Here is a 19,930-nt window from a genome sequence, read left to right as displayed (position 1 = left end):
AGTGTCACAGTTTTGATTTACTGTAGTATGATCCAGTCATCTCGCCATATTCATTGTGAATGCTACCATTCATTTGAAGAAAATGTGTGGCATTCTGTGGAAACGGTTGAGCTGAAGATGTAAAGGAGTAGAGCAAAATTTCCTCTGACCAGTGTCATAGACTGGTAGATAGCTGAAGAAGGAACTCACTGTAGCGAGGACCAAATGAGTTGTTTGCAGAGGCTGGGCTTGAAAAAGTGCAGAACCTTGTGGACAGGCGGCTGCAGGTGAACAGAGGGAAACAGCTCACCATGTACAGGGTTTGGATCCAATGCAAGTACCGCAAGCCTTGTTGAGAAATAAGGCGAGACGAGAGAAAAAAATCCTCCAAAGATTACAGCTTTTTCCAGAAGACATTTAGAACAATGGGATAGTGGAACTTGCTGGGTCAGGCGAGTTCTTCTCTCAGCTAATATCATTTTTTTTTGTTAATTTACTTTTTCAGTGATTAAAAATAATTCTCTCTTTTTAAGGGAAATTAAATAACGTTCATTTTGAAAGATATAAAACGAGCTTAGAAATTGTTTTTCTTAATTTCTTATTTATTTGTGGGGGTCTACCTGTTTGCGTCCGTCTTTCTTACAAACACATATTTCCACAGATCAAAATGTATTTTAATAATATTTAATCAATGCAGCATATTTAAATTATGAACTAGAGTTTATCAAAGACAGTCCGGAGATGCTGACTGCAGTTAAATGCTTTCAAACACTGACTCTGATCCTAACTTCAGTGTTGCCCTTTACCACTGCCTTTGTCCCTCAACGGTTCCAGCTGTACACTGCTGCCCCCTTCTGGAGCGGAGCGTGATTAACGTCTACATTTATTTCCACTCTTCAGGTTGATTAAAATTCTCTTATTTTGGGAAATCATAAAGTACTGGCTATTAATATAAGTGATAAATAATAACAAGAAGAATAATGTGCTTTATCTTAACCAGCTGTGAATCGTTGACGGGAGTTTGATTACGCCAGGACGTGACGTCACCACCCCGGTTGGACGTTGTTCTGCTCAGTGACAACATTCAGGAGGGGAAGGGGAGAGAAAAGGTTGAGTTTTACTTTATACCGGGGAGAATGCGCTCCCTTATCGGACTATCCGTTGTTGTGACCGCAGCCACCCTGTACCTTTACTGTCTGTCTCTGTACCTTCCTGCTGGACCACGAAGAAAACCTCAGCCGTGTCCAGAGGAGAGGGAGTCCCAGCAGAGCTGCGACATCTCCGGGGAACTCAGCAGGTGACTACGGTGTTAGCAGTTAGCTGGTAGCCAGGTTAAAATTCCCCACTGGTTGATGGTGAACTCTTTCTCTCTCTATGTATTATTTTTTTTTTATTATTCTGGGGTTAAATTATTTATTCGTTCCACTATTGCTTTGCTAATACTTACGCCGTATGACTATTATTGTTTAACCTTCTTCCAATAAATACTAAGGACAAACAGATCAGTTATTTCCTCAAGTTAATAGTCTTTAAGAAGTTTGGAAGCAACCATAGTTACTTGATGTTTGGCTTGTTACGTTTTTTTATTTTTTTTAAGAAGTTTAACATCCATTCATACCTTTATTGAGCTTATCTGAGCTCAGCTTGCGAGGGGGTTATAACAACACAACTCTGACAGGACTCTCCTCAACATACTCCCCAATTTGTTCTGGGGATCCCACAGCCCAGAAGGGAGATATCTATCAGGCGTAACATTATGGCCACCTGCCTGATGGCGTGTCGGTGCCCCTTTTGCTGCCAAAGCAATCCTAACCCTTTAAGATACGGGCTCCGCTAGACCCCATTAGACACAATGGTCAGCAGTCAGCTACGAGACGGGGTCAGACCTGTTTGTCCTGCACAGCCCACAAATGTCCATTTGCAAGAAGAAACAGGAAATTTGGAGGTTGTAATTGATGTGCTCCTCACAATATTCCCGAACCATTTTGTTTTTGCGGTTGGACACATTAGCTTGTTGAAAGAGAAACACAGTTTCCATTAAAGGGTGTACATTGTCTGCAGAAATGTACTTGTAATTTGTATTACTTTGATACATGCCAAAGTAATACAAACATGTGTGGCAGGGACCAGGAGAGCATTGCACAAAAAGCATCACCTGCTGGGTTACCTTCTTCCTGTACATCTTGGTGCCATGTGATCACACTGTTGGTGTGATTGTAAAATCACAATAGCAGACCATTCTTCTGGACTATGGAGGGGTTTTGTTAGTTCTAACTTGAGAGTGAATGTTTCCACAGGTTGAAGTTTCCATCAGACCTGGAGGAGCTGCGGGAACTGTCTGAACTCCTGCAGTTTTACAAAAGGGAGCACACCGCATATGTCCTGCTCCTGTTCAGCAGCGCATACCTCTACAAGCAGTCCTTTGCCATCCCTGGATCATCTTTCCTGGTGAGTGGAAGACGATAAAAATGTTGATGTATTTCAAATGACTTGAGGTTCTTTGGTTATGTTTCAGCAAGAATCTAATAAATCAAAATTTGGCTAAAAAGTGTGCAAGGAAGGAAAAATATGAACAAAAACTCTTCCGTCATCCATCACCTGACACTTCCAAACACTTTTAGATCTTAAATAATTTCCCTCATCTCCTGCTCTGAGTGAAGTTAAGTGTTAACAGCAGACCTTTTTATCTCTGCTTGTCACTGTGCAGAACATTCTTGCAGGAGCTATCTTTGGCCCGTATCTAGGACTGCTCCTTGCCTGTGTGCTCACCACGGTGGGCTCCACCATGTGCTACCTCCTCTCCCAAGCCTTTGGAAAACAACACATCATAAATCTTTTCCCAGAGAAAGTTTCCATGCTCCAGAAAAAGGTACCCTGTTACTTAACATCTTTTATTTACTTTGTATTTAGTATATTTCAATTATTTTGACAGAAATGTTATTATTTTAATTACCTTCAAGGAATTCAAATATATATTTTTTCTAGTAAATTAGCACTGACTATGCAAAAGAAAAGAAAAAAAAAATCAGTTATTTGTAACACTTTTTTTAGTCTATTACCTAAAATGTCAATAAAATACATTGAGGTTTCTGGTTGTCATGTGATAAAATGTGACCAAGTTCAGGTATGTGACAACTTTTGCAAGGTACAAATGCTTTCTCTTTCACTGTTTGTTCCAGGTGGAAGACAATCGGGACTGTTTGTTCTTCTTTCTGCTCTTCCTGAGATTTTTTCCCATGACTCCCAACTGGTTCCTGAACATATCTGCCCCCATCGTCAACATCCCTATCACATACTTCTTTTTCTCCGTGTTTATCGGTGGGTGCTGCTTGCAGGGTTTTTTGATCACTGCATGTTGCGCCTCAGTCTAAACTATTTTGTTTATGGTTGGCATTAAATTAGCTCTGAAAAGACTATTGTAGAGTTAACTTTGTTTCAGACCTCGTCCAGAAACACGAGGATCGCATTGAACTGAATTGAGTCAGTGACAAAATAAGACAAAGCCAGGGTTCTCACATAGTCTTTAACAGTATGGTGAGCTTTTGGCACATTTTTTTTTTTAATTTAAACTACTTTCAGTTTTTAATTCCTATTTTCTCCAAAAGACTGATAATTAAAAAAAGGTTTAGATATTACAGAGTCCTACACAGTTTTTAGCACTTCTGTTAGAGGTGTTTGAAAAAAAATATTGCGGTAGTATGACAAACTTTTATCCATTAACCTGAATGGATATATTCAGAAATAAATGTGTTTCCCTCAGTCACTGCTACCTTCTGAAGACCTTTGCTGTTAAATTTTTGAACAATCCCCTTTTTGCCAACAGAACAGCAGTTTGTCTTCCATGCTATTTCATTGGAGAATATAAAAAAGGATTGACTGACCATTGCGTTAGAACATCTAGAATACTAGATATTCTCTGTTTCTCACTTCTTCTCAGCTTCATCCACAGATTTTCTTTAAGTTTCAAGTCTGGAAACTGATCATGAAGTAGTGTTGATTTTTGCATCTTGTGAGCTATTTCTGTGTTGATTTAGTCATATTTTTCACTACTAATTTTCAGAAAGGACTCAGTTCTGAACCTTTCTCAGGTTTTTGCCAGAGGCCACCAGATTTTTGTTTAAAAATCCTAAAAATTACAATTTTTGTTTAAAAAAACTCCTAGTATTTGCATTCTGACGAGCTTTCCCAGGCCTTTGAAAGAGAAAAATGCCGACAGCTGCATATATCCTCCACCCAAGCTTAGTGGACATAAAGACATTTTCCACATAGCCATCCTTGTTTCAGAGTTTTCCTTTTATTGTGACACAATTAACCATTTACCATTTGATCTTCTGAATAAGAACAGAGCTTTACTCAAACCCACAGTCATTCTTGTTTAGAACTGAACTAAAATCTGTTGCTTAGTAAGTAAAACTTTATTTATACAGCATTTTTCAAGAAAGCATGTCAACAAACAGAAAAAAACTAAATGAAAGTAGATTTTAAAAATTAAGCACTTCTATAAGGGTTGAACATCCTCAGTGTGGTTGGTTTTGACATTTTGTGACTCATTTTCAGGCCTGCTGCCCTACAACTTCATCTGCGTGCAGACGGGCGCCATGCTGTCCGAGGTGTCCTCGCTGGACGACCTGTTCTCCTGGGAGCACCTCCTGCAGCTGCTGGCCATTGCCTGTGTGGCTCTGGTGCCCAGCGCCCTCATCCGGCGCCTCAACCAGCGGCGTGTCAAGCTGGCCGTCCAGCCCCAGAATGGACTTGACTCGGAAAAGAAGGTGCAGTGACCCCGCAGGAGGGCTTATACGTTTTTACCCAGTTTTCAGATGCCTTCTGCTCTCCAGAGCAAACATTTTCAAAGTGGCAGCTGTTCAGAAACACTTTGACGCCTGTGTTGTTGTTTTCGGTTATGGATCGCTTTACCCCCTGCCGGAATTGTGTGGAGATCAACAGGAAGCACTGCTTTTCTAAAAACTACAAATGCATTTGATGGACTTTTTAAAAAAAAAAAGAAAGAAAAAAAGAAATGTTTTCCAGTTTTGGTGTTTTGTAGCTACAGTATTTGTGTAATGTATGAATGTACAGGAATCATGAAGAGGAGAGAAGATCTTTTTGCACTCATGTTTGACAACAAGAGTTCTGCTTTAGTTTAAATTTTGCTTTCAAAGTGCCTGTTTTGTTTTGGCCTTTAAATTCTACCTCCATGGACTCACTGAAATATTGATGTGAAAACCGCGAAAGGCCTGCCCGTATTCCTGCAGATTAGATGATGTCTCATGGGTTTATGCTTGTCCTTTTTCTATTTGTAACTTAAAAATTGGCTAGTCTTAAGAATCCACATCAGTCAGTCGCAACATTAAAGCGTACCAGGCCTTAAATGTTCACTAATATAAAAGAACAAAAGTAAGGGGCCAAGCTTTTGTATCTAAAGCCACTGCATGTGCCTGGAAAGAGCCCAGATGAACAAAGGCTTCGTTCACTAAATCCACTGGACCCACAGCCGATACCCCACTGTCACTTCAGGAGATCTGGAGTTTCCCCTGTTCACAATCTGAAGGGCCACTGTTGTTTTTGTGGAGCAGAAAAATCTTCACATCCTACTATTTTAAAGTGGGTAACGATGGGCTTTTCTTTAATGCTTTTCCGTTCTTACTGTTGAATTCTTTACTGAATTTGAACTGCAAAGTTATTTCTGACCTGGTGAAGCTTTGAGGTACAAACTCTCTTTTTATGAATTGTGTGTCTATCTGTTTGCTGTGGGTGAACTTTTTTATGCCTTCCTTTGAAAAAGGTTTTGCATTTGCCTTTTCTATTATCGAGGTGTCAATTATTTTAAATGTAATGTTCAACATTGTTAGTATTTACAAACAAAGCACATTTTAATCCAGCACTTGGCTTCTGTACTGGGATACCCAGTTAAGATAAGTAAAAAGCCTTAATGTAAAGGAATCTTTCATTGTAGCAAAATCGAACATTAACCCATCGGAAAAACTTAACATTAACATGGAAGGTTTTTTTTTTACAGAATGTAATTTTTGCTGTAATTCTTTTAAAGTGAATATAACTTCTAATATATTTTTTTCAAAGTTGAGCTGTTTCAAGGAACTTTTAAATTGCTACTATTTAAAATGGAAAAGACAATAAGTCAGACTGATCTGTGTTGATCTTCAAAAGCTACTTGCTTAAACTTTCTCCTATTTACAGCCAGAGCAATAAGAAAATGAATCTTTAAAACAACTAACTGTGACAGCCAAGACTGGGCAAGAAAGGCAAGTCAGAACAGGATGGTGAGAGGTTAAAAATGCCCCCTTAGCGACCACTACATACTCTGTACACACCAGTGAGGAACCTTTATACCTTAACAAACATAAAATCACTGCGTTTTAACTGGAAATGTCTGCTTTGCTCAGATCAGACTAATTATGCACCTGCAGTTTGGGCAACACCTGCAGTTGCCCAAACTGTGGGTGTTGAGTGTGGAAAAAAAAAAGGACAAATCTGCGGAAAGGCCCTCATGTCTAGTGTGATCCTGTCGCCTGTTTCTCATGTAAAGGTTAGTGGATGGCATTATGAGCTCTTTCAGGTGTCATCACCATTTTAAATGCAAACTGAAATGGTTGATAGAAAACTGAACAACCTTCTATGGGCTTCTCAATCCTGTATGAAACTGACTCTAAATGCTCCAACCTTGTTAAATGTTACAGGAGATGATTGGCAGTAGAGGGTTATAAAAAGGTATTTAGGACAAGTGTGCTTATAAGTGAATGTACTCAAATTAAAGCTTGTTCTTTTTCTAAAATGCTTTAGTGTTATATTGTTGCTCCAATAAAAGATTAATTTATTTCAAGGCTTTTTACAAGGGTGCTAATGAACACAATCGGTTCTGTATTAGGACTCGGTTTGAAGCTGGAAAAATACATTGGACCATCTTCATTTATTTCTATTTAAATTTGATGTGCAATATTGTTTTCTGAAAGTCCCTCCTGTTGTTGGAGTTGTTGTAATACAAGGACTTCTTTGTGCAATGATGGGTTTTGCAGGTGTAAGTGTTTCAAGTAATAAAAACAAAACAAGCTTTTTTTTTTCTTCTTTCAGATATTCTTTATTGCTCAGATCCAGGTTGCTCAGCAATACAGTTCACTCACAACTCAAAACAACAGCTTGGCTGCTACCAGAAACGCATGGATCCATGTAGTAAAAAACGGATCAGATGTCTCTCTGGCGCAGCCACTGATTATTATTACCTTCCGGTGTTGGAAGCCTTGTTGGCTTGTGGGTAACATTGAGGATTTGAAGCTACCAAGAAACAAAAGGAATCTCCCAGATGGAGAAAATGGAGATAAGAACTGGATCCATGTTAAAGAAAAGAAAACAAAACGACACAACTCCAAGTCTAGTGCGATGTGAGGTGTAGTACATACTGGATTACCTGCATCAATCTCATGCAATGCTTTCCACTCAACAACATGGCAGGGCAACAAAAAACACTGCTGTGGTTCTGCACACCTTTGACCTGCTCCTGAGAGGTTCAGCTGGCGCGTAGTGACCTCTCGTCTGCTTTTCTCCTAAACGCAGAACAAGTTTTCTATCAGCGCTTTGAAATCAGGCCTGGGTACTTTCTTTCAGCACTTCAAATTTTCCTTAAACGTTCATTATCTGTTCCAAAAGAATCCTAGCTAGGATAATTTCTTTTATTTGTCCCACCACAATTTCATAACTAGCTATATTGGTAGTGATCTAACAGGAATGAAGAGTTAGAAATTCCCAGCTACAGCTCCAGACTATATCATTTAATCAGTGTGAAATACAATAAACCAGATCAGAATAGACAACAAAAGAAAACCTCAGCTATTTAACCACAGTGTGATATGACTAACAACACTGTACACCCTTAGCGATGTGTGTAATTAGGATCTTTTCTTTCCTTTATGATACTGAAAATTAATGCCTAACACCTCACAATACCTAGAAAAACCAATCCTTAAAAATAATAAAAAATAAAAAGGTTACTACAGTCCTCGCAGGTTTCACCTTGTACTGTATGAACATTCAGGATGATGTTCTTGAAGTCAAAGAGCTCGAGGGAAACCTGCGCCTATAAAGAGCCGAAAACACAAAAGAGATAGAGGCCTGCAGGGCCGTCTGCAATGCAGGAAAAGAGCCGCAACGTCAGCGCAGTCTATAAAACGTAGCCAAAGAATACTAAATAAACTACAGTGCCTTGCAAAAGTATTCACACCCATTTTGTTGCATTACAACCAAGAGCCTCAGTGTGTTTTACTGGGATTTTAAGAGACGGACGTAACACTAAGTGATGTGTCAATGAAATAGGAGGATTTAACATGGATTCAGATTTTAAACAAGAAATTTATCTGTTTTGTTTTGTAAAATAGCTTCTTTTAGTGAACAAATACATAAACCCTGTTTTTTGATTCAAGACCTGGAGAGAAAAAGACATAATTTACCACACTGCATTTTCTCTGGGCTCCGTTTAGCCTCCCATTTGTGTTTCCAGGTTGTTCAAAACGCTGTTCTCGATTTTTTATCTGGATCACATATCATCTACTCTGTCCTCTTGCCACTGACTGCTGATTTTAAATTCCTTCTTCTAGGTCATAAATATCTCAATGATTTTGCTGCTGCTTTTGGATTTTTCCCCCCAGAACTAACTCAAAGCCTAGAGGAAATCAGGCTTTTTCAGTTGAACAGTGGAACAAGTGGACTTCAGATATTAGACACATTTCCTTCATGTTTTTCAGTCTCTTTTAAAAGCTCATCTATTCCTAGTAGCTTTTAGCACAGCTTGAGATGGTACATTCATTTTAGCCACTCAGGTCCGTTTTTGTATTTTATGTCTTGGATGGATATACTTTTAATGTTGAGAGATCAGCCATCCTTTCTGCACACAACTGTCCCATCATTAATGAGGACATTCTGATATTTCTATTTGGTAAATCTAAAGACTTAGTTTCAGAACTGTAAGGTTTTCACTGCTAAATCTGTTCTTAAAGTTATCCTTTCCGAACTGAAACTAGTTTCTCATCAATTCTGGCTTCTTCTGTCTGCGTACAAACATAAAAATTAAATTTAGGGGTCGCCATTTTGGATAGATGGTTAAAACCTGAACAAAACTGGCTGCTAAAGTTGGATAAAGAGACATTATAACTCCTTAATTGGTTTAAATTAGGCCTCCTGGTTTCCACCAGAACAACACCCCTAAACACACAACTACTCTAGAATCGTTCATATATTCAAAGGTTTGAATGTCCTAGTCCAAGTACAGACCTAAGCTCAAATAGGAACTGTCAAAGTTGATGTTAATACAACTTAATTAATCTAATCTGACAAGTTAATTCATCTCATCTGACTCAACTTGATCTATTTTTGCAAAGACAAATAGGCAAAAACGTTTCTTGTTGTACAATAGAGACCAATCCCAAAGGACTGAATACAAATGAAAGCCAAACCATTCAGGAAGTTTTTCAATAAAAGTTGTTGAAAACTACGTCCTTTCCCTTTCCCAATAAAATACACTGAAATGTCTTGTTTCAATGTGACAAACTGTTTTAAAGGGGGGGCGCTCAGAGATTTGCAAGGATCGGTAAAAGTCTCAGTGCTACAATGAAAAGCTCCGACAAACGCTCTACTAAAGGTAAAGCAGCCCATATAACCGTACTGCATTTTAGTTAGGTCAGGATATTTTGAATCAGGTCTGGTAAGCTCTAGTCATCAGTATGAGGTACTGTACCGGCTGTGGCGAGGCTGGCGGCAACGGCAGCCTCAGGCATTGTGTGAGTTTGTTAGACCTTTAAATATAGTACTGCAAGTTTGTGTTCACTGGGACAAAAATGATCCACCTCATCTGAAGGCTAAAAGTCTGCCATCCTACAAGCACAAATAAAGAAAAAAAACCCAGCTCTAAACAAAAACTCTCACTATGATATTTGTTTGTTTACCTCCTTTTTTTGCCCCAGGTCTGTTTTTAGTATCTAAAGTCAGCCATGGATTCAGAGAGGTGATTCTGAAATGTACAGCACAACAAATAAAAATCAAGTTTAGAGGTCAGTTTGAGGAAATCTGCGACGCTCTATACTCTCCCGCCACGCTCTGATTTAAAATGTCAGAGAACGATGTATACATGACTCTATTGTACATGTTTACAGATATACAGTTCTTCCTGTTGTACACAGTGACATTACAAATGACTAGACTTGTTTTGACAATCTGCACAGAAGACTTGGGTTTTACACCGCTTTCAAAGGTCCTGTCAGTGTATTTTTGCAGCTTTGTTGTTTTCTTTAAAATCAGCCCCGGTTTGCTGTGTGTTTCTATCAAACAGAGCTGGTAAGATTAGGTGGTTTGGTATAAAACACAATTTCACATCTCACAAGTCAATAAACATAATTTGTTTTTTCATTTACAGTTTTTTCTTAAAAAAAAAAAAACAAAAAAAACAATCCTGAAGGTAAAGTTGGGAAAAACAGGAGGTATAGTTGGTTAGTTTCTTTCTGATTTGTATCTTTCTTTCTTACCCACGATGTCTCGGGTATCTATCCTTAAAAATCTCACACCTCATTCTTTTCGAACAAATTGGACTTTAGAGGTTGCATGGCGTCCAGGCAAACACAGTCCAACAGAGTATTGTTTTGCAAAGTTTCACTAGTCGGCTGCACCTGACGGTGTACAGATCTTTTTCATAAAAAAAAAAAAAAAATTAAATGCTGAAAATGATCAGTTAACAAGGCATACAAAATGTGGAAAAAAAAGGGGGAAAATGAAAAATTGGACTGAGGTACCCTGAAGCCTGAGGTAGATCACAATACTGACATGCGCACTGTTCACATCCCAACCAAAGTTAACGCCGTGGTTCACTTGACTTGTCTCCTATTTTTTCAGGTTTTTATCATTTATTATTATATTATTTTTCATAGTCTTAGTTTTCAAGAAAATAAACACTTCCCTTCAAAATAATATGGCAGTATCCCAATGAGGGAGGGAAAGAAAAACAGAAGAGGACTTTTCTTTTTTTTGTTTCTTATCAATAGATTTCATCACAAAATAGGAAAAAATAGATTCATAAATATTACTCTGCTTTTATATATATATACATACACACACAGACGTACGTGCACGCACACACACACAGACACACACGGAGGAAGCTGTGCGTATTGGCAATAACCTTGCGTCTGGAAGATGAAGCTGATGGGTGATGTTTGAGAGGTGACAAAATAAGGCAACAAGCTTCCACAGTCTCTCCAAAGTAAAGCACAAAAGGACACCATGACCTGCGAGTCCAGAGGGTTTATAGAGGCGGCCGGCCACCAGCAATTACTTTTTTTTAATTTTTTTATCCAAAACTCCGATGTAGGGGAGGAAAGAGAATGAACGAGAGGGTGACAATCTGTGTGGCTGGGCCGGCCTACTGGACACGACAGGAGTGATGTGTTCTAAAAAAAAGGCTGCATATTGTACATTCACAGCTGTCATGCTGTTTGTTTAGAAAGCTCCCTGACAAAGAGAGGGTTAAAGCCAAACGTGGATGCGGTCACGTTTGCGGTTGTGTGTGTACCACAGGTCGTACGGTGCCAAGCCCCGCCCCTAGACTCCCAACCTCCAATAGGCATGGGCCAGTTATCTGCATGAACATATAGCAGGATTGTAAGAAGCTAACAATTAAAAATTGATAAAACCTTTTGTTCCTACTAGAGACGGGCCGACCCAGATTTTGAGGCTGATTTTTGTAAAGCCTTGACCTGCTGATATCGATTTTAGCCATTTCTGATTTCTCCTTTACATTAAAAATAACTTTTTCTAATGTTGTTGCCATGAGTTGTCATTAATTACTTATACTAGAGAAGAAATATATGATTTAAAAATGGCTATCTAAATTAATTCACTTAATAGTCTCGATTGATTGCTTTTTATCAGTTATCTGATAAATTAAGCAAAGTTCTATAAGTAAAGACACTTGATTTGATTGATGACTGAATCCATTAAATGCACAAATGCAACCTAAACAGTCAGGTCTGACATAGACTGAATTAATGTGGCTCTGAGCCCCTTTACTTCCTCTGTTATGGACTGCTATAGATATTGTTAGCTCTGGTCTTAATCCTAATAGCAACATGTTTTGCGCAGAGTCGATGCTGCAGGCTTGAAGTCGTGCAGCACTCAATACATTCTTTTGCATCGTCTTTGCTGGTGTAGTCTGTGCATCTGTTGCTAGGGGTCTGCAAGAAATTGGGGTCCTGAGAAAAATGCGATTAAATACAGTATTATTTCTTAATAATTTCTATAATTATCATGTTAAAATACCGGTACTAATTGGGAGCAGACTTGACATTTTGGTGGCATCACAGAAGCAGCAGTCACCATGTGAATATGGATCCTTATCTTCACTCAAAGACTTTTAAAAAGCTCTCAGCATTTGCGAAGCCAACAGAGGTTAAAGCTCAAAAGGATAAAATATTACAAACTGTGCTGTGCTCTATAAAGCCATTCTGTTATCTGATTGCTTTCTCTCGCAGCCAAAATGAACACTTTGACAAAAATAGTTTCTTTTCAAATCGCTTTTAAAAACTTTAAAAACTAAATCAATTGTGAAGAACTAAACACTTCACTGATTCCAACATTTACTAACTTTAAGTGTTCTTCACTCAGTTAGAAGCTCCACCCAAAGAGTCTTCTTTAAAGTCTTTTTAATAACATGCCAGAGAAAATAATAATTTTACCTGAGTTTTCTCTGGCTGTTCAGAGGATTAAGTAGCCCTGCATCCTCCCCTTCCCCACTTGTTTACTTGAAAACTACAACTAAATTTAGTGGCTATTTATTGTAGTCTTTTGCATAATTCCATTTAGAAACATAGTATTAAATCTATGGTGTAGATAACATTTCATAAAGCTGTAGTAATAACTATACAGTATTTTAGTAGCTGCTTTGTGGATTTTAATGAATAACAATAGCGAGATTATGTCATACATTTTTATATAAAATTTCTGTTTAAATACTATGATACCGCAGCGTTTTTATTTACCGGCCCATGCCTATTCTCTAAAACGAAACATGTTTTCGCCCTCCCACCCTAACGCTGTCCCCTCTGTCCGGGCTCTCTGCCATCGTGTGTTGGCCCTTGTGACGTCCCCTTAAGGCCAAGCGTGTGACAGTGCACATTCAAAACAAATGATTACCTGCTCATTAGCTAAGGTGCGCCGCTTCTTTAAGACGTAAATTTTCTTTTTCTATGATCGTCAATGCCTTGCATATATATATATATATATATATATGTATATATATATATATATATATACATATATATATATATATATGGACTGTTTTAGACATCGCTGCACAGCATGGGAGAGTGATACGATTAAATCTCATTTCACCTGTCTTTAGCAAAAAAGAAAGTGGCAGTCAGTTCAGTTCAATGTTTCAAAATGGCTACAAAAGAAAAAAAAAAAAACAAGGAACAAAAACAAGGAACAAAAACAAGGAACCTATTAAGAACGCAATGCCAGATGAGAGCAACGAAACAGAAATTAGTGGAAAAGAAAGAATTGATTAGAGAAAAAAAAAGAGAGCAAAGCATGATAAATGACAGTGAGGGATGCCGGGAAGGGGACGTTATCTTTTGCGTTGGCACACACACAGGCTTGTTACAAAGACTCAGAACCATTCATCAGATTTACTTTCAGGGGTTTTAAATTCAGCAAACAAAACGGGATGAAGTCGATCGCTCTCTATGGCCAACTCAGTTCAATCTCCTGAACCAGCTAACACATTTAAAACTGGACCAGGTTGTTCTGTCATTCTGATAAAAGAAGAAAAACAAACAAACAAACAAAAAAAAACAGTGCATACTCTCAGTGTGTATCAATGTATGTCTCTACTCTGCATTAATACTGCTAAGGATATTCTCACAAAGAGGAGTCGCTCTCTCTGCCACTCGCTCTTGCTCTAACTCACACCGTCAATCCAAAATGCCTTGTGTGCACTCATGTTAATAGGTTTATTTGTTCGATCTGTTTAGGCCTATGTTAGTCCAACTAAAAAGAGATAACGTTATGCAGGGCAACATATCATTTCCTGTGTGTGTTTTTGTTTTGTTTTTTACTCATAAGACATTATTTCCCAAATTTTATGCTATTTAAACTTCTCTTTTCCTTTTTCTTTTTTTTGGTCTTTTTTTTGTTTTTCTTTTATTGTATCAGTCCATTTTCTCCCACTCTGTCTGCTCTCACAGGGCTGGCAGTGCACACAATGCCCTCAGCCTTTGGCTCTCACTTGTTTCCCCCCGTAGCGAAGTTCTTTGGTTTTGATCCCGGTGCCGCCGCTGCTGGTCTGCTCCGCGCGTCGCCCTTGGCCTCGGCCTCAGTCTGGGTCAGTCTCTGTCCGTTTGGGAGGGCTACATTCATTGGCTGGTGCCCACTGGAGCCGCCTGGCTGGGTCACTTGGAGTGGTGCGGTGACACGGCAGCGCCCTGCTGGTGCTTCTGTTCCTGCTGTTTGACCTGCTGAATGATCTCCCGGATCTTCCTCTGTGCAGTCTGCCGGAGGAAACGGGAACAGGTGAGAGTGACGTGTGTGCAAAACGTGAAACAAGATGCAGAATTCCCGTCCGAAGCTGGATATGGATCATTGTCTCGTAGCGATGTGAGAGCACTGAACGGTTTTTTGTCTCATTTAAAAACCTGAACCAAGCACACGAATGTATATTTTAGTTTAGACACAGTTAGAAGAATATGAGCTATATGGAAGCCTTCAGAAAATATGAGCCCTAGAAACTCTTCATAAATTATAAACAATTTCATTGCGAATTAATACTGTTGCACATCACTATAGAAACATATTGCTGACCCTTTAACTCAACTTAAAAGTAGGTTTTTAATTTTGATTTATTTGACTCCTTATCAAATAAATCAAAATACATTAAATACATGTATTTAAATTTACTACATTTAAATACATTAAAGCTCAAGCTCTGGTTGATTGAACTTCTTTTTTTCTCTCTCAACTTTTAGAGAAACAAATTTGGCTCCAAAGACAAATTAAATCACCTGGAAGAAAATCCAGAGATGCCCGAAAACAACAATCTTTAATTCTGTGCTGGATGGGTTTCTGTGTACCTGGCTGGCGAAGAAATGCCCGCTGATTTTCACAAAGACCTCGTCGTTCTCGTCAGGAGTTTGGTCCCGCGGTACAATGACCTCTGCACTCGTCAGGTTCTGCAGCTCGTTAACCTGAAACACATCATGCATCGACACAGATTAAGATCCTGGATCAGATTTCACCTGCAGGCTCACTTACTAAACACAGACATTGTCTTGGTCATAAACATTTACAGATCTCATCATGCGCTGGACATGTGATGCTAGCTTTAGACATTAGATATTTTTTGGAAACATTCTTTTGAGGATGTTTGTTGGGTTCTTATTGCCCCATAAACTTCTGACTGAAACACACAAAATGTGATATGTGAAGTTGAAATGTGTTTCATAGTGTAAATAGAATTTCTCTTGAATAACAAAGAGTGTGCTCACCGTCTTGCCACCTTTGCCAATGACTCTGCCAGCTGCGGTTGAGGGAACCTTGATGTGCGTCTCCAGTTTGACCTCCTCCTTTCCTGAGAAGAAGTTCTCCTCTTTCAGCTTCCCAAATATCCGACCTTGGGCCTGGAATATAAAGGAGGGTATGAGGCAAGGAGAGACTGGGGAAAGTGGGGACAACAACAGTTCACTGCATGGGTCATGAATGCCAATCATGCAAAAATGTTCCAAATTTCCTTGATGATTGAATCACACTGAGTTGGTGTTTTTACCTTAAACTGAGCCTCAGGAGTTCCAGTAATAATAACCATCCTCTCAGCAACATCTGGGCTCTCGGCTGGGGCAATCTGTCAAGAAACATTCATATGTTTTCACAGGAAGCGCTTAAATACCCAATCATCTGACAAATATTCAAAAATAATTTAAACATAAATTCAAAGCATGCAGTATAAAAAATTTAAATAAATGAATTGCCTCTGGTTATATTATCTGAAGTGTCCAATTTTTGAGTCATCTGCCGTTTAATCACAAAAGCCGCCCAGACTGCGGTCAGCCAAGTGCTGCTGACTCACATGGCAATCAGTTGCGACTTAATAATGTCCGCTTAATGACTGGCCTTTTAAAAATGCATGGCACGTTTAGCTTATGTTTGAGGACTCCAGCGTGAACCGATGATTAAAGCCACTCTGAATGTTATTTGTTGCTGAAGGTCAAAGAATGAGTGATGCGAAAAGACCCACCTTGATGGAAGCTCCTGCAAAATGGGCGAGTTGTTTGATGTGCTGGCCCTTCTTGCCTATCAGGGCCCCGACTGCCTGAGTGGGAATAAAGAGGTAGACGACCTCCTGTTCTGGAGCCTGTTGCTGAACCAGAGAAAGAAGAACCACAACGCAGGGAACAATTAACTTTAAGAAGCACAAAAATTTTGTCTCAACTCATCAGGAAATGCGAAAAGGAAAAGGGAACTCTCTGAATGAAACATTTCCTATTAACTGTGATTAATTTATGATTATCCTTTCCTAGTGTGGTAATTGCTCATGCATTGAGGTTTTTAAAGTGAATTTTGACAAACCACAGTATAATTCCAGACTGAAAAGTCCCCCACCAGAAATATTTGTGATGTTTTAGTGACGATGCGATGGAAAACAGCAGATCTACCATCTCTCCCTTATACAAAAGGCTTACTGAGAAGCTGCAATGGCCTATTATTTACATCAGTTACTGTAAATTTGCAGAACTCTCTTCAATGGAAAAAAGGTCATTTAATTCCCCTCTTATATGAATGAGGTATAAGAAACAAAACAACCTTTTTTTAAGATCATACTACAGCATCTGGGCCAAATTTAAGCCTGGGTTATTCTAATTGTGTATTATTTATTTATTTATCAGCCATTCAGAAGTGGACTGAAGAGTGGAAACTCCTTTACCGTCTGTATTTCTGTCACATGTGTTTTGTAACCTGACACACAGCAGTGAGTAAACTTCAGATAGTCCTAGGTGACTGAGGCCGCAGTGAATGGTGTGCAGAGCAGAGGGAACATACTGAGTGCTGGTGGGGCATGGCACTTGCTGAAGGAACCCCGTACAGGCCACTGAGATGTGAAGAGTGACTCTGGAAGTGACAAACAGCCCCATCAGATGGCACGTTAACACCCACGCAAACACAAACTGGGCTAATTATTGGGGGGGAGACTTCAGGGCGCACACTCACAGTAAACTCATCATTTTGACCGTGAAGCACACTCATGCATTCCCGTGCACTGTCTCACGCCACTTACACTGGGAAATGAGTGGAGACTTTGTTTCGCACACATACTGACTCATATCAAAATAAGATGGGGGAATTCTGCTTGTTTCAAACTACATCACGCAGGAAGACCTGAGTCAACACTATACTGTTGTCTCTAAAAGCACTTCAAGGAGAACATGGTTTGGATTGTCCTGCAAACACAGACAAAACTAATCCAAAACGGCACGTAAGGCATAAATGGCAGTTCAGAGGAAAGAAAAAAGAAGAGGACTCACTAAGAATGGGTTGTATCCTGCTGGTGCAACAGGGGGCATTGCACCACGTGGTCCAGCAGCAGCAGCAGCAGCAGGGGGCAGCACCGGCAGACCAGAGGAGAAGATGCCCAGAGCGTTCAGGTTTAAGCCTGGGATCAAGTTAGCTTGTTGCTGCAAATGAAGAATGATTTGGATTTAATTAATGGAACTGTTCTCTTTCCCTTGTTTAAGACAAAGCTTAGTGAAAGTCTTAGCTGTTAACAAGGACTTTACATCTCTGAAATGCCTAATTGACCTTGCCTTGGGAGGACATCACCAACATACAGCAGCTAGCAACTCCAAAAATCTCCCTTTCAATGGCCAATATAACCGATCTACTGCTGGGGTGAAAATTAGATTTTTATTTGTAAGAACATGTAATGGTGGAATAATGGGTGTAGCCACAGAAACAAAGTTAATTTCTGTGTATCTTATACCACTGCTGAGTGTTCTGGAGATAAAACTGTTGATGACGCAGGAAATAAAAAAGACAAAGATTAAAATTTCCAAAACATAAGCAGCTGCAAAGATCAAATCTATCTTGGCTGGTGCTTATCTCCAGCAGTCAATGAGCAAGAGACAGGGTACACTGTGCACAGGTTACCAGTGAATCACAGGAACAAAAACAACCACACATGCACACACTCATCCATAGGCCAATTAACCTAACAAGCATGTTTAAGGCTGGCATGAGGAAGCCAGAGTCCCCAAAGGGAAAAAACTGTAAAGTAAAAAAAAATAATGATAATTTTCTCACTGTCATTAAAATCAGACTAAACCTTCACTGTGTTAAGTCAGACTTACCAAAATTGTTTTGATTTGCCAAATATCACAAATTAGTAAATGAATAAATTAAGAGAAAGTGAGATTGTTTTAATTACTTTCTTTACATTCAAATGTTTACACACACTGACATTACAATATCTTTAAACAATTTTGGAAAATAATAACATGGCTACAGTTTTTTAAGCTTCTGATAACTTCTGAGACAAATGAATTTTACAAGAGGGTTTCATTTGCCTATAATTGTTTGAACCAGTCATAAACACCTGAGCTTTTCCAAACCGATTCCCCCAAAAATCCTGAAAACAGCTCTGCCCTCAAAGCCAAGTCAGCTGCTGTTGTTTCCGGGGTCATGACAAAACCTCCAGTTTCCTCTGTCGCCCTTCATTCCTGAATGTTCTTTGTAATATCGAAAGATTCCCTCTAGATGGCCCACTCCGCTCACAGCTCAACGCGACAGAAACGAAACCAACCCAGAGGGATGTAGTCTCTGAGTGATACTTCCTGGTGATAATTTAATACTAAAGCAATAACAACAGTGGAGAACCAGCTGAACTGACACACTTGATAAAAGTAGCTTAAAACAGAAATCATGTGCATCTCCAGGAGCTCCAGCTGTTGCTCTTGATGAGAGTCATGGTCATCCACTCCCTTCATGCTCATCAGCGGTGCAGCAGAGAGCACGCAGTGCGTGACATTCCCGCTGTTCCTCTTCGTCCGAGGCTTGACCCCAGCGGCTTATGATGTCACAGGGCTGGTGTGAAAGAGGAGCCAGGCGAAAGAGCGGCCTGCAGATATCAGATGGATGCTGGGAAACGCGGTGTGTTACAGCAGGGACACAGACACACACAGCGGGGAAGGGAGTGTGAGTCAGAGGCACGGAGACAGGCTGCACTCAAACACTCAGCTCACTTAATGAGCTATTCAGCGATCGTTTACTGTTATCTGTTTACAGAGCGGGCCTTACTAATGCTGGCGGTAACACACTACGGGGGAAGCTAATATGGTCCTGCGGTCAAACCCCCAGTCCTTTCCGCCGCTCACCTGTCAGTCTGTATGAGTCACCTGACGGTCATAATCACCACAAGAACGGCACAGAAACAGCGCAGAGGACTTACATTTATAGCAGCGATATCGTTCTCGTAGGCTTCCCTCAGCTTCTTCATGATCTCCGCCTCGGCTTTACAACAAGCCTCCAAGCTTCCCTTCACCGTGATGGTCCTCTCAGGGTTGTAAATGGTTAAGTCTTGTAACCTGAAACACAGAGCGCACACGCAAATCACAAGAGAAAATTTAGGATTACTCATATTCAATTTCTTTCTGCATAATTTTTTTACTAAAACTCAGATATTTAAACATGCTTATTTTAAAAATTCAATTTAAATGCATTCAAGCAACACTTTAGCTGAGATATGTATTTAGGTGTTGATGTTTTTACATCTGCTTGCATAATATTAACACCCCCCCAGAAAAGCAGAGATTTGCAAAAGTATTTGTGCCTTTCGCGTTTTATAGCAAGAAAATCCCAAACCTCAGTGTATTTTGTTGGGATTTTCTGAGACAGACCAACATAAAGTTGTGCATGA

At 39.5% G+C, this 19,930-nt stretch overlaps 2 protein-coding genes across 5 annotated transcripts in view; one reads left to right on the top strand and one right to left on the bottom strand.

Annotated features, from left to right (window-relative positions):
- The first annotated feature begins 1,007 nt into the window (after positions 1 to 1,007).
- On the top strand, positions 1,008 to 7,048 carry tmem41aa (transmembrane protein 41aa). Its single transcript, XM_044132584.1, has 5 exons — positions 1,008 to 1,276; positions 2,277 to 2,427; positions 2,687 to 2,848; positions 3,159 to 3,297; positions 4,537 to 7,048. Exons 1-5 carry the CDS (start codon positions 1,116 to 1,118, stop codon positions 4,755 to 4,757), a joined length of 834 nt encoding a protein of 277 aa, XP_043988519.1. The 5' UTR covers positions 1,008 to 1,115; the 3' UTR covers positions 4,758 to 7,048.
- Positions 7,049 to 14,067: 7,019 nt separating this feature from the next.
- The window catches only part of igf2bp2a (insulin-like growth factor 2 mRNA binding protein 2a), a 59,441-nt gene continuing 53,578 nt past the window's right edge, over positions 14,068 to 19,930 (bottom strand). For 2 of the 4 annotated variants that reach the window (XM_044132580.1, XM_044132583.1), the window contains 8 exons: positions 19,463 to 19,598; positions 17,544 to 17,693; positions 17,062 to 17,130; positions 16,259 to 16,381; positions 15,791 to 15,865; positions 15,513 to 15,644; positions 15,099 to 15,212; positions 14,068 to 14,519 (listed from right to left, as the gene is read on the bottom strand). In XM_044132580.1, coding sequence (XP_043988515.1) covers positions 14,421 to 14,519; positions 15,099 to 15,212; positions 15,513 to 15,644; positions 15,791 to 15,865; positions 16,259 to 16,381; positions 17,062 to 17,130; positions 17,544 to 17,693; positions 19,463 to 19,598 — 898 coding nt within the window. In that variant the 3' untranslated portion in view covers positions 14,068 to 14,420. Of the gene's footprint in view, positions 14,520 to 15,098; positions 15,213 to 15,512; positions 15,645 to 15,790; positions 15,866 to 16,258; positions 16,388 to 17,061; positions 17,131 to 17,543; positions 17,694 to 19,462; positions 19,599 to 19,930 lie in introns of all 4 variants that reach the window. The other 2 variants (XM_044132579.1, XM_044132582.1) reach the window with 2 other exon arrangements.

This window comes from Gambusia affinis, linkage group LG11 (assembly GCF_019740435.1).
Source record: "Gambusia affinis linkage group LG11, SWU_Gaff_1.0, whole genome shotgun sequence".
Classification (NCBI taxonomy): domain Eukaryota; kingdom Metazoa; phylum Chordata; class Actinopteri; order Cyprinodontiformes; family Poeciliidae; genus Gambusia; species Gambusia affinis.
The sequence above is the reverse complement of the archived record's forward strand: the minus strand, read 5'-3'. Positions and strand labels throughout refer to the sequence as shown.

Bases quoted from the DNA above. Each gene is read 5' to 3' on its own strand.
- tmem41aa (XM_044132584.1), top strand. From the start codon at position 1,116: ATGCGCTCCCTTATCGGACTATCCGTTGTTGTGACCGCAGCCACCCTG. The intron at 2,849-3,158 runs GTACCCTGTTAC...TGTTTGTTCCAG, and splicing joins TTTCCATGCTCCAGAAAAAG to GTGGAAGACAATCGGGACTG. The intron at 3,298-4,536 runs GTGGGTGCTGCT...ACTCATTTTCAG, and splicing joins CTTTTTCTCCGTGTTTATCG to GCCTGCTGCCCTACAACTTC.